Source organism: Juglans microcarpa x Juglans regia, chromosome 6D (genome assembly GCF_004785595.1).
Source record: "Juglans microcarpa x Juglans regia isolate MS1-56 chromosome 6D, Jm3101_v1.0, whole genome shotgun sequence".
NCBI classification, from domain to species: Eukaryota; Viridiplantae; Streptophyta; class Magnoliopsida; order Fagales; family Juglandaceae; genus Juglans; species Juglans microcarpa x Juglans regia.
The window spans coordinates 28564337-28574946 of record NC_054604.1 but is presented as its reverse complement, the minus strand read 5'-3'; the positions used below and the strand labels follow the sequence as shown (position 1 = coordinate 28574946).

The 10610-nt window shown below is 36.8% G+C and overlaps 2 protein-coding genes across 5 annotated transcripts; both read left to right on the top strand.

The window, feature by feature from the left end:
* The first annotated feature begins 962 nt into the window (after positions 1-962).
* LOC121235980 (aluminum-activated malate transporter 10-like) lies at positions 963-3316 on the top strand. Its single transcript, XM_041132447.1, has 6 exons — positions 963-1314; positions 1722-1862; positions 1979-2251; positions 2348-2478; positions 2578-2719; positions 2811-3316. Exons 1-6 carry the CDS (start codon positions 963-965, stop codon positions 3314-3316), a joined length of 1545 nt encoding a protein of 514 aa, XP_040988381.1.
* A 2469-nt stretch (positions 3317-5785) lies between these two features.
* On the top strand, positions 5786-10607 carry LOC121235025 (zinc finger HIT domain-containing protein 2). 4 transcript variants are annotated; one of them, XM_041131220.1, is made up of 7 exons: positions 5853-5992; positions 6147-6228; positions 6368-6454; positions 6681-6753; positions 7107-7260; positions 8796-8837; positions 9602-10607. In XM_041131220.1, the coding sequence occupies exons 3-7, from the start codon at positions 6444-6446 to the stop codon at positions 10480-10482; spliced, it is 1161 nt and encodes a 386-aa protein (XP_040987154.1). In that variant the 5' UTR covers positions 5853-5992; positions 6147-6228; positions 6368-6443; the 3' UTR covers positions 10483-10607. The 4 variants fall into 4 exon arrangements, with proteins under 4 accessions (XP_040987152.1, XP_040987154.1, XP_040987156.1 ...); XM_041131218.1 differs by lacking the exons at positions 6147-6228; positions 6368-6454 and having other exon boundaries at positions 5786-5992; XM_041131222.1 differs by lacking the exons at positions 5853-5992; positions 6368-6454 and having other exon boundaries at positions 6210-6228.
* Positions 10608-10610: the final 3 nt, after the last annotated feature.

The window sequence follows — 10610 nt, the reverse complement described above, 5'->3', positions numbered from 1 at the left end:
CAAATTAATTTGACCTAGCTAGCTTTGGGGAAGAATTGATCAGCAAGGTTAGCAGGAGAAGTGAAAACTGATGTTGCCTCATTTCCATTCCTTAAAGCAAGGTCCTCAAAGTTCAGGAAAAACTTAATTATATTTGGATTTTCCTTCCAAAATTAAAGGCCATCTGACAGTACTGTATATGTACTTAATATGAAACAACTATATAATATAATTTGACGTCCCTCATGCTTGTATTAGCCAGTGATCATGATATTTGATGTGTAAGTGATTTTCTCTTGCATTCATTAAATGTTGCTTTTCATGTTTTGAAGTTTTTAACAAAATAAAGATTTGCAAAAGAAAAATTCTTATTATCAGTAATTACTATTCATTATCTTATATCCTATGAAAAATACTCTCACTTCCTATAAAAAAATTATAAATATAAGATGTGAAAATAAATAATAACTGATACATAACATTTCTCTTCGCAAAATAGTAGTAGTGCATGCATGGTACATATATTTGAGGGCTATATATATATATATATATATATAGTCTGTCTTGAATCTTGATATGAGAATAAATATTATGCGGGGGAAGAGAGAGAAGTCCAACATTCCCACCTTACCTACCCCAAAATTATAAGAAATTGGCCATTATATCTCCATGCAATGTCGGCCTAAAAAACAGAACAGAAAAAAGCAAAAGTATCCTCACGTCATAGGAAATATTATATACTCGATTTTTCATTGCAGTAAGAATTAATGTTAAATACTTCGATCTTTTGTATAAATACTTCAACGGTCACCAAGCCAGCTCCATCGTCCAAGCCTAACCTTCCATGTATTGCATGCCATTACGGTTCTTGGCTACCTGGCTACCTAATTTTCTCACTGTCCCAGAGCTTGATCTGTTACGTGACTTGATCAGCATATATCAGCAATCAAGTTTTCTTCTTTATTCTCGTAGCTAACATAAGGATGGCTCCTGAGAAAGAAGTAAACAATGGAGTGGAGTGGAGGATAAAGGTGGCCGATGGCTCATCACAGACTTTGGTTCCGGAGGCAAAGCCTGCAGCCTGCAGCAATTTCAGCTTGCTTGGTGATCTAAAACTTTTTATTGTGGGGTTGGCCTTCAAAGTGTGCAAGTTTTCTCAGAAAGCGTGGGACTTAGGGGTAGATGATCCCAGAAAAGTGATCCATTGTCTAAAAGTGGGGATGGCACTCACTGTTGTCTCGCTATTTTACTATACGAGGCCTCTGTACGAAGGTGTTGGAGGAAATGCTATGTGGGCAATCATGACTGTTGTGGTTGTGTTTGAGAACACTGTGGGTAAGTACTCACAACCCTTAAAAGAGTCAGTACCCACCCATGTCATGCTTGTACAACTTATCAATGTTCCACCATTTGACTACTTTTTCTTGCATGTACAAAAAATCTGTTCAAAGCTTATTGATCGAATTTAAGAACCTCATGAAGTACGTACGAAAGATCAGATAGAGATATAAGCAATATTGGATCTTATAGTATATATTCTTCATTTGATCACTTTTTATGTTTATCTAATTTCTTCCATTTGAGACTCTCAAATTCAGAAAATAAAAAGATTTTTGATGAGCATAAATTAAATATATTGGTTTCCTCGCAGATTTGTGTGCTTAAAATTCACTCACTATACAAAAGCAACTTGCTTGACTAGCATAGCAGTTTATTGACTTTGCCTGATCAATGAAATACAGGTGCAACACTTTGTAAATGTTTGAACAGAGTGTTCGGGACTTGTCTTGCCGGATTTCTTGCAATTGGTGTTCATTGGGTTGCTAGTCAATCGGGAGAGAGATTTGAACCTGTAATTGTTGGAGTCTCAGTTTTCCTACTAGGTCTGTTCTACGTAATTAATTAAAGTTGATAACCGTGAATATTGGGTTCTTCTTGCTGCATGCATGAATCTAGATAAGTTAGCTGACTCGTGATTATTCATCGATCTTTTCTTCAGCTTCTGCAGCGACCTTCTCAAGATTCATTCCTTCGGTGAAAGCCCGGTTTGATTATGGTGCCATGATATTCATCCTTACCTTTAGCTTTGTTTCAGTATCAGGTTATCGGGTGGATAGATTGTTTGATCTGGCACATCAAAGAATATCCACAATTCTTATTGGCACTTCATTGTGCATTATCGTAAGCATGCTGGTTTGCCCCATTTGGGCTGGTCAAGAGCTCTATACTCTAATAACTCGTAACATGGACAAGCTTTCTGATTCCCTAGGTGGTCAGTACTTTGTCAAATACATTTTTTTTTTTTTAATTGTTATAATATTCATGTCACTTCTTGTTGATCATAACCTATATTTACGACAATATTCAGCTTGTGTATCCGAATACTTCCAAGATGGTGGCTGCAGCCTTGCTGATGGTACTGATTATGATAAGGAATGTCAGAAGAAACTGCAAGGTTATAAATGTGTTCTAAGTTCGAAGGCAGCAGAAGAATCTATGGTATAATTTGACAGGACCATGTGCAATATATTCATGTTTTGAACTTTGTTTTATGATCGATCTTTCACTAAAATCATTAATGGGCATTGCTTTTCATAGGCTAATTTTGCTAGATGGGAGCCACCCCATGGCCGCTTCTACTTTCGGCATCCATGGAGACAGTACATCAAAATTGGGGCATCAATGCGCAGCTGTGCCTATTGCATAGAGGCTCTCAATGGTTGCATCAATTCAGAAAATCATGAGGTAATTACAACCCAAGTTCCAGTAATCCTATATAATATTATTCTGCATGCATACATGTGGAGAATCACTAATGCAAAAACTCCAACAGGCCCCAGAGTGTATAAAGAAGCATATCAGCAAAAATTCTTTGAAAGTAAGCTCCAACTCTGCAAGTGTCATAAGAGAGCTAGCAATGACTATCAAGACCATGAAGAAATCCCCTAACATCCATTACTTGGTTGGAGATTTGAACAGCGCAGTTCAAGAGCTCCAAACTGACTTAAAATCCCTTCCTGAGTTATTCAGTCCCCAATCAAACATGGAAGCTGAAATTCCAGAAAACAAGAAAATAGAGGCAGCCTCAAGAACAGTAGTGGTTACATTAATGCCACTGATGGAGAGTATTCCACTGGTAACACAAGCTTCTTTATTGATTGAAATTGCCGCACGGATCAATGACATCGTCGAGGCTGTTGAAGAGCTGTCAGACTTGTCTGAATTCTCGCCTGCAGGCAATGACAAGGGCAAAAAAATTCAGCCGAGTAACCATTTTTTACCAAGCCGTCATGAACAGAAAGATAAGGAAACCATGAAGACGATTCAACGGATCTGAGTGCCTATAATTAAAGTTACTAAAATAAACCTTGCAAGTGACTGTTAGAAGAAAATTAAGGAAGGGAATATATATGAGACCCACAATCATCTTGTCTTGGGCTCAGTATGCATAAATATTAATGTACGTAGGAATTAAGAAATCATGAGCCGGTGGTACTGCGCGGTATATAATTGTTGAGAGTATGGCCGCTGCAACAAGTGACCGGAGCTAAGGACCAGATTGGAAGTAAAGTCATTGCAGTCAAGGACGATATGGTGACAATTTACCTGGGGATTACTGTTAATAATTATTAATATAATAAAAAAGTTTATAAGTTTTTATTTTTCTTCCATCAGACTCCTATATATATATACACGAACAAATTAAGATATAAGAGGAAAATACACTTTCCAGCAAAAATTTGCAATTTGCACCCCATTAGACTAGCACTTTCCAAGATTGTGTCACGTTGTTTACCTTTATACCCATTTTTCATTCATCCCATGGCTAAACTAGAATTTTCCCTCGCATTATCTTCGAAGCCAACTAGAGCTGTGCAAAAATCCGAGTCGGAGCTATGTTATGACAGACTCTGCACTGATCTGACTTTGACTCCGATTTATACATGATATGTTATAAAATATGTATTATTTATATATTGGTCATATATACTTATATAAAAAGTCTAAAACTTATATAATTAAATCAATACTATACTAGTATGTATTAATTTTTATAAAATAATATACTTATACTATAATATAAATAGATTAATAGTTTCGTATATGTAAACATCATAGTAGTATTACTATAGTTTACCATACACAATCAAATATAGAAATAAGTTAATAGTATAATAACATGTTTTAGTATAAGTATAATATAGAAATAAGTTACATACTAGTATAATAGCATGCAATTAGACATTATAGTATAAGTTCAGTGTAGAAATAAATTAGGCACTAGTATAGTAATAAGTATAGTATAATAAGTTAATAACACGTAAAATTATAATATAATAATATGTAATTAAACACTAGTATATTAGTAATAATTAATAATCAATACTAATTACAATTAAATTTAGTGTTGAAAAAAATTATAAAAATCATTAATAAAAAAAATTATGGCTAAACCAAAATATAAAATTAAATTTAGGGTTAAAAAAAGAGTTTGGTTTAGGGTTTATGAAAAAGAAAAGCTTAAAACAAGGTTTAGGGTTAAAAAAGGGAGCGTATGTAGAAGCCCAAAGGTCCAAATTCGAAGGAGCCCAGCCCTGTTTGATCAAAACAGCATCGTTTTTAGAATAAAAAACATCATCGTTTACCTTGGTTAGAACTTAGGATTCCTTCGCGCGACTGCACTAGCCACTCATTCTTAATTTCACTCTGAGTCTCGGACCCGTGTGTTGTCGTTCTCTCTCTTTCTTCTCCCGCTGTGCGACCGTCATTGCTCCTACCCTTGATTGTCGGTCACCATTGTCCCCTCTACGACGTCACTCACTCTCAATCTAACTCTTAAACCGCCACTTCTCTATTTGTTAAATACTTAATTGTTGATCCAAAAGTCTTAAGACTATTAGATATTAATCTGATTAGATTTTTAACCCTTAAAATCATAACATTTCACCATGCTTCCTAATTCGACGTTCACGGTGACTTACTCTATCGATACTAATTCGGTAGTAGCCATTTCCCTTTTGATAATTTCACTCATTTAATCAGTATATAATAACTTCATACTATGCTCATACATAGTATCAAAACATTTTAATCTAACCTAGAGGTCACCACTTCCATAACTTGAACCGGTAACATAGTCTCTGCTTTGATAGTAATTGTTAAAAACTCAACCATTGATCTAAAAATTTTAAGACTGTTGAATACTAATTTAGTTAGAACTTTAACTCTTAGGATCATAACTCTTTCTCTTTCTTCTCCGGCCGTGCGGCCGTCACTATCCCTTCCCCTCGACTTCGTCTACCATTGTCCCTTGCCACCAGATCCTTCTCATCCAGATGTCCTTGGCGTCTCTTCTCTCGAATCTTAGATATATTTTTTCTTAGATCTGCTATATTCTAGAGTCCAAGCAAAGTATCATTCGGTATTTTTTTTGGTATTTCCAATTTCTTCCTATGCATCATTGAGATAATGGAAATTAATTTGGTTGTTTGGGTAGGAGTCGTAGGACGACCCAACTTTAAAGGAAAAAAAACTACTTTGCTCTCCTAACCTTCCCTCCATTTGACCATTTGTCAAATTTTTTTTTCTTTTTGTTTAATGATTAAAAAAAGTAATTTTAAGCGTATTAGGATATTTTTTTATTTTTTAAAAATATTTAAATATATTAAAAAAATGTAAAAAAAAAATGAGAAAAAAAAAACAAAAAAATGAGGGGCGGTATGGGCGGCAAGTAGCCCGACTCCGACTTAAAACGGGTTTATAATACTGGAGCGGTGGAACATATGAGTTTTGACCGGAGTCAAGTTTTCTGTTTTCCAGAGCTTTCGCAACGCTACACGAGTTCGAGAATCGAAACGCGGACAATCCAACTTAGCAAAACCCTAGCAACTTGCGTCTCACTGGTGCTGAGCTGCTCACCGAGCTTCTGAGTTATGGCGGAGATGATCCTCACCTCCGAGAAACCTTCCAACTCTTCATCGTTGAATCCTCCTTCCCGGATAATTTGCCACGTGTATTTTCCTCTCCAAACCTTCTTTCGATTTTAAAATTTGTTCGGAATTTCATGATCTTGTTGGTTGCTTGTTTAAGTGTTGTAGTCATCTAAGTGTTCAATGGCATTCTTATTTTTATGTGACGCTAGCTTTTAAAAGGTGATAAATTTGTAGCTTTTGGACTAGACTCGACCATTTGGTTCATCCTGGTTGCTCTATGCTCTTATTGGGATGTAAAGGCCCTTTTTTTTCACAGGATAATGCCTTCAGATCTTCACGATTTATTCGTTTCAATTCTTTATTAGTCAATTTATTTCTTATTTCCATTTTCTGAATCATGCCATCCGACTGAGCTGGGCTGCGGTTGCCCTTTTATGGTTGGATGAACATTCTAGGTTCTTGAACACTGAGATAGACTGAGATTAACAGGAGAAGTTAAATTGGAGCGGATCTGTGGCAAAATTGTGTACTATGTTCGGAAGGTAGTATAAGTAAATGTTTTTTTGTAAGTGAAGAAAGTGTTACGGGAAGTAATGTTGATGTTGTGCAGTCTTTTAAAGAAATTTGAGAATCTGTCTAAATAATGTAAATGAATAAGAGATTTCTATAAACGTATCCTTTTGTATTGCTCAAGTTTTTTGTATTTTATGTTGAACTAGTCTGCAGCAGTTTTTCAACTATTCATGTGTTTCCCCCTCTTTAAAGCAGGTGCCAGAAGCAATTTTCACAATATACATGCCCTCGATGCAACTCTCGGTACTGTTCCCTCCACTGTTATAAGGTATGCAGAATTGATGCCTGCTGGTTGCGTGACTTTGTCTGCGTTTAGCATTGCAGCGTATTTTTTAAAGGCCAGGGCTTTGTTTGGATTGTTTGTTTGTTGTTTTCTTGGATATCTTTGCTTTGTAGAACTTCCTTCTTTTAAATCGAAAGTCAGATATATGCTTACCTTTGAATTAGGATTTTTGTGAGTTGCTTTGTGTGTGTGTGTGTGAGAGAGAGAGAGAGAGAGAGTGAGAGAGAGAGAGAGAAAGGGGGGGGGGGGGATCCTGATGCTACTCATCACTTTGCATATAGCTGAACAAGTGGGTTTTTGTGCCTTGTTGATTCTTATCCAAATGTTTTCTCTAATAGTCGCATAGTCTTCGATGCACTGAGTCCTTCATGCGAGAAAATGTAGTTGAGGAGCTTCGGCAGATGCAGTCCAATGATGAAACTAAACGGAAAATGCTAGACATATTGAAGCGGTTCCATTCAGATGAGGAAATAGAGAGCATGGATGAGGATGGTATGTTTTTTTTTTCTGTGATAAGTAGATGAAGATGCCATGTTAGCTGTACTTTTTTATTTTCCCTTGAGATTGTTGGGTTATCCTGCAATTTTGGTGAAGTTGGCTGTTATCAATTGTCACAGAATATTTTAGACATGAAACTCTGTTAAAATATGTATCTGCAATATAGTATACTTGAAGTGATAGGGGACCCAAATGGCAAACATGTGAATCTAAAATTTCCTAGGCTCTATCATAACATACATGTTCCAGGGAAGGATATAGACTAAATGCAGAAAAGAGGATCTATGTATGGTGAAGGAAGTCTGGGCTAGAGCTTACAAAGCTGTCAGCACAATGTTTGCTCTACAATTTTTTCGAATTTCATTCGAAAAAATTCATTGGATGAGAAAAAAGCTGCCAATTTCTAGGTGCCACATCTCATCGGTGTAAAGCTGATGATTTACTTGTCCCTGCGATGGAGACATGTTACATGTGTCCGGGGTTTAACTAGGTAAAAGACATGTCGCTTTTGCAGTATTCGGGATTCCTTGTTATAAAATAACAGCTGCTAGTTGAAGTTGAGGATCATTTGACTCATTCTTTCTTTTCTTTTTCTTTTTTTTTTTTTTGGGGGGGGGGGGGGTGTTTGTTTAGGCCTGTGCCTTTTTTTTTATAAGTAAAAATGTATTAATATCAATAAGCATAACCAAGTACACTGGGAGTATACAAGAGAAAACGCCTAGCCCATAATAAAGAGCCCCTAATGAACATCGCCCAAGAGGGAGAATGTTTCACAAATTTGAGGCATCATGTCATATAAAAAATAAAAAAAAAGAAAGCCTAACAACTGTGGGTTTTTTTTTATTTTTTATGTTGGGGAACCTCTCCAAGGTAGGGCCCTTCGGATCCACCCCTGTAGAGTAAACCCCGGTCCCGTGTACCGCACCCTCGGAAGTTTCCCTACACGGAATTGGTTAAATCGTTAGCTTTTCACCAGGAGGTGTGGCCCTAAATGATTGTTTGCACCTATGAGGTGTTGAACCTTGGACCTTGAAGGGAGTAATACCCCAAAACCAAGGCCTTCACTACTTGTAGGGAGTGATACTATTATAAGCTTGACTAAGTCTTGTCTCTACTATTGGTTTTGGCCTGCAAATTCATCCTCATCATCAACACTTGGGACATTTAAAACATAAAACAAACAAAGAGACCATTCAACAAAGTGATCATTTCTGCTGGTGAACAGCCAAATTGATTGTATAGCTTCAGTTGATTCATATTACAGCTTGTTTTAACTGCAGTTAAATATACATAAGATGGTTGAGTAAAGAATTGCAAGTAGTGGTTGATGGCATCCTGATGCTTTGATGGTTGCAAATTGACTACATGGGTAATTTTATTTTAAATGCATATATGCTTAAGAATTCAAGGTAAAATGAAATAGCTCCACCTTTTTGTTCTTTATGTAGCAACTTTGGGACGATAAACTGAATGATTGTTTGGAAGAGGCACTGACTAAGTTCTGCTCTCTCTATTTTTTTTATGGGCAGATTCAACTGTGTCTGAAGAGATTATTCAAAGGATTTTGTCCGGTACATTCCTGTCTATCCTCTCCTTGTCTTCTAGTTGCTAGGCCTTAATTGCTTGCATATCTTTCAATTCTTTTCTGAGTACACATTGCCAAATAAGCGGATCCCTGCACTCCTTAGGTCGTAGTTGGAGTGTGAATATCAGCTGGTATTTCTTCTGGATATTATGTTTTTGAAATTCTGCGCAATTGCGTAAAGCAGATGAGAGTTGGAAAATTAGTAGGGTTATCTTCCTGGAGTATGGATGATGTGATACTCCAATCCTATCACAACATGTCATGCCATTAAAATTACTTGTATAAGCACTATTTTTTAGGCCTCGTTTGGATAGTCATCTCGTCTCGTCTTGTCTCGTCTCATCTTCTTCCCAAATATCACTTAAACACAAACACTTTTCAATTTCAAATTTTCAACTTTTTCATCCAGTCATTACCTAATCATTACAAGTTTTCCAAACTTCCAAACAAAACACAAAAAAGAATTCAACTTTTTCAAATTTCAAAATAAAAATTATATTAAAAAATTATATTCTAATAATATTTTTATTCAACTTTTTCTCTCTCATTTTTCAAAACACAAGAAAACATATTAACTCAAACCATTTCATTACTATTCATAGATTTCTCATATCATCTAATCTCATCTCGACATCCAAACGAGGCCTTAATGATATGGCTTCCTATGTTAGGATTGGAGTACCACATGTCCATCTTTTAAGACTATCTAGTAATTACTCATTAGAGTTCATTTATCTTTCTTCTCTGCAGGAGATCAAGTTAATTTCGATGATTTATCTGCAGTAGAGAAGAAACAGTTCCATAGAGCGCTCGCATCAGGGGAACTGAGTAAAATGATTGAGCCATGGGATCCATGGTGGTTGAAGCCTTCTGCACGAACAATATCCCTCAGTCAGGAAGGAACTCAACTCATCCAGGCACTTGACAAGCAGGAAGCATCGGTAGTACCACAAGAAGATTTAGAAGGTAACCAATCAAGTGAGATTCCTCCTGGCCCCGAAAGTCCACTACTTCCAATTAGCAAGCTTAGTTCCACAGAGCCATCACCATTGTTGGCTGTTCACCTGGTTGACATTTTATATAGCTACTGTTTTGCACTTCGACTATACAACGGAGAATGGCAATCAGATGCCATAGGATCAGCCATGGTGGTGTTGAGTGTTTCCTCTGTCTTGGGTCAAGGCAGGCAACCAGAAACTGTGTTGGAAGCTCTGTCTCATTGCTTGGAGCAAATTTGCTCTCCAGCTTACAGACACATGGGTGGCTTGCAACTTGGATTGGCTCTTGTTGAAGATGTGATAAGCCTACTCTCTCTTGGGGGTCCTGCTTTGGTGTGTTCGCTTTGTGATCTGCAGAGGCTGATTCAGACTGGGGAGAAGGAACTGAAGTCGGAGAAACCCAAAAAGTACACAAGGGTGGAAATTAGGAGTAAGCTCAAGCTTGCCGGGAGGAAGATCTATTTCATGATGTGTTGGGTCCATGAGCAGCCGGGTGAAGCTTGGTCTTCCTTAGCAGCCATTTTAGGTGCAGAGAAAAGCTCTGCAGTTGATTATTATGGAGGCAGTAAGCAAGCTGTGAAAACGAACAATAAGGAAGAAACCAGAGGCAAGGTTTTGGTTGAAGAGACTTAAGTGATAGCATATGTTATGAGGATAGGTGAATTATTACCTTTTTGTTTTCTTAGCTGAAAATGTATATGAAAAATTTTCGTCATCCGAATCAAGCACGCATATGAAAGGAATATTGAAACTTTTTACAT

Bases quoted from the DNA above. Each gene is read 5' to 3' on its own strand.
- LOC121235980 (XM_041132447.1), top strand. From the start codon at position 963: ATGGCTCCTGAGAAAGAAGTAAACAATGGAGTGGAGTGGAGGATAAAG. The intron at 1,315-1,721 runs GTAAGTACTCAC...AATGAAATACAG, and splicing joins TGTGTTTGAGAACACTGTGG to GTGCAACACTTTGTAAATGT. The intron at 2,720-2,810 runs ATGAGGTAATTA...AAAAACTCCAAC, and splicing joins TTGCATCAATTCAGAAAATC to AGGCCCCAGAGTGTATAAAG.
- LOC121235025 (XM_041131218.1), top strand. From the start codon at position 5,913: ATGGCGGAGATGATCCTCACCTCCGAGAAACCTTCCAACTCTTCATCG. The intron at 7,261-8,795 runs GTATGTTTTTTT...TTTTATGGGCAG, and splicing joins AGAGAGCATGGATGAGGATG to ATTCAACTGTGTCTGAAGAG. The intron at 8,838-9,601 runs GTACATTCCTGT...TCTTCTCTGCAG, and splicing joins TATTCAAAGGATTTTGTCCG to GAGATCAAGTTAATTTCGAT.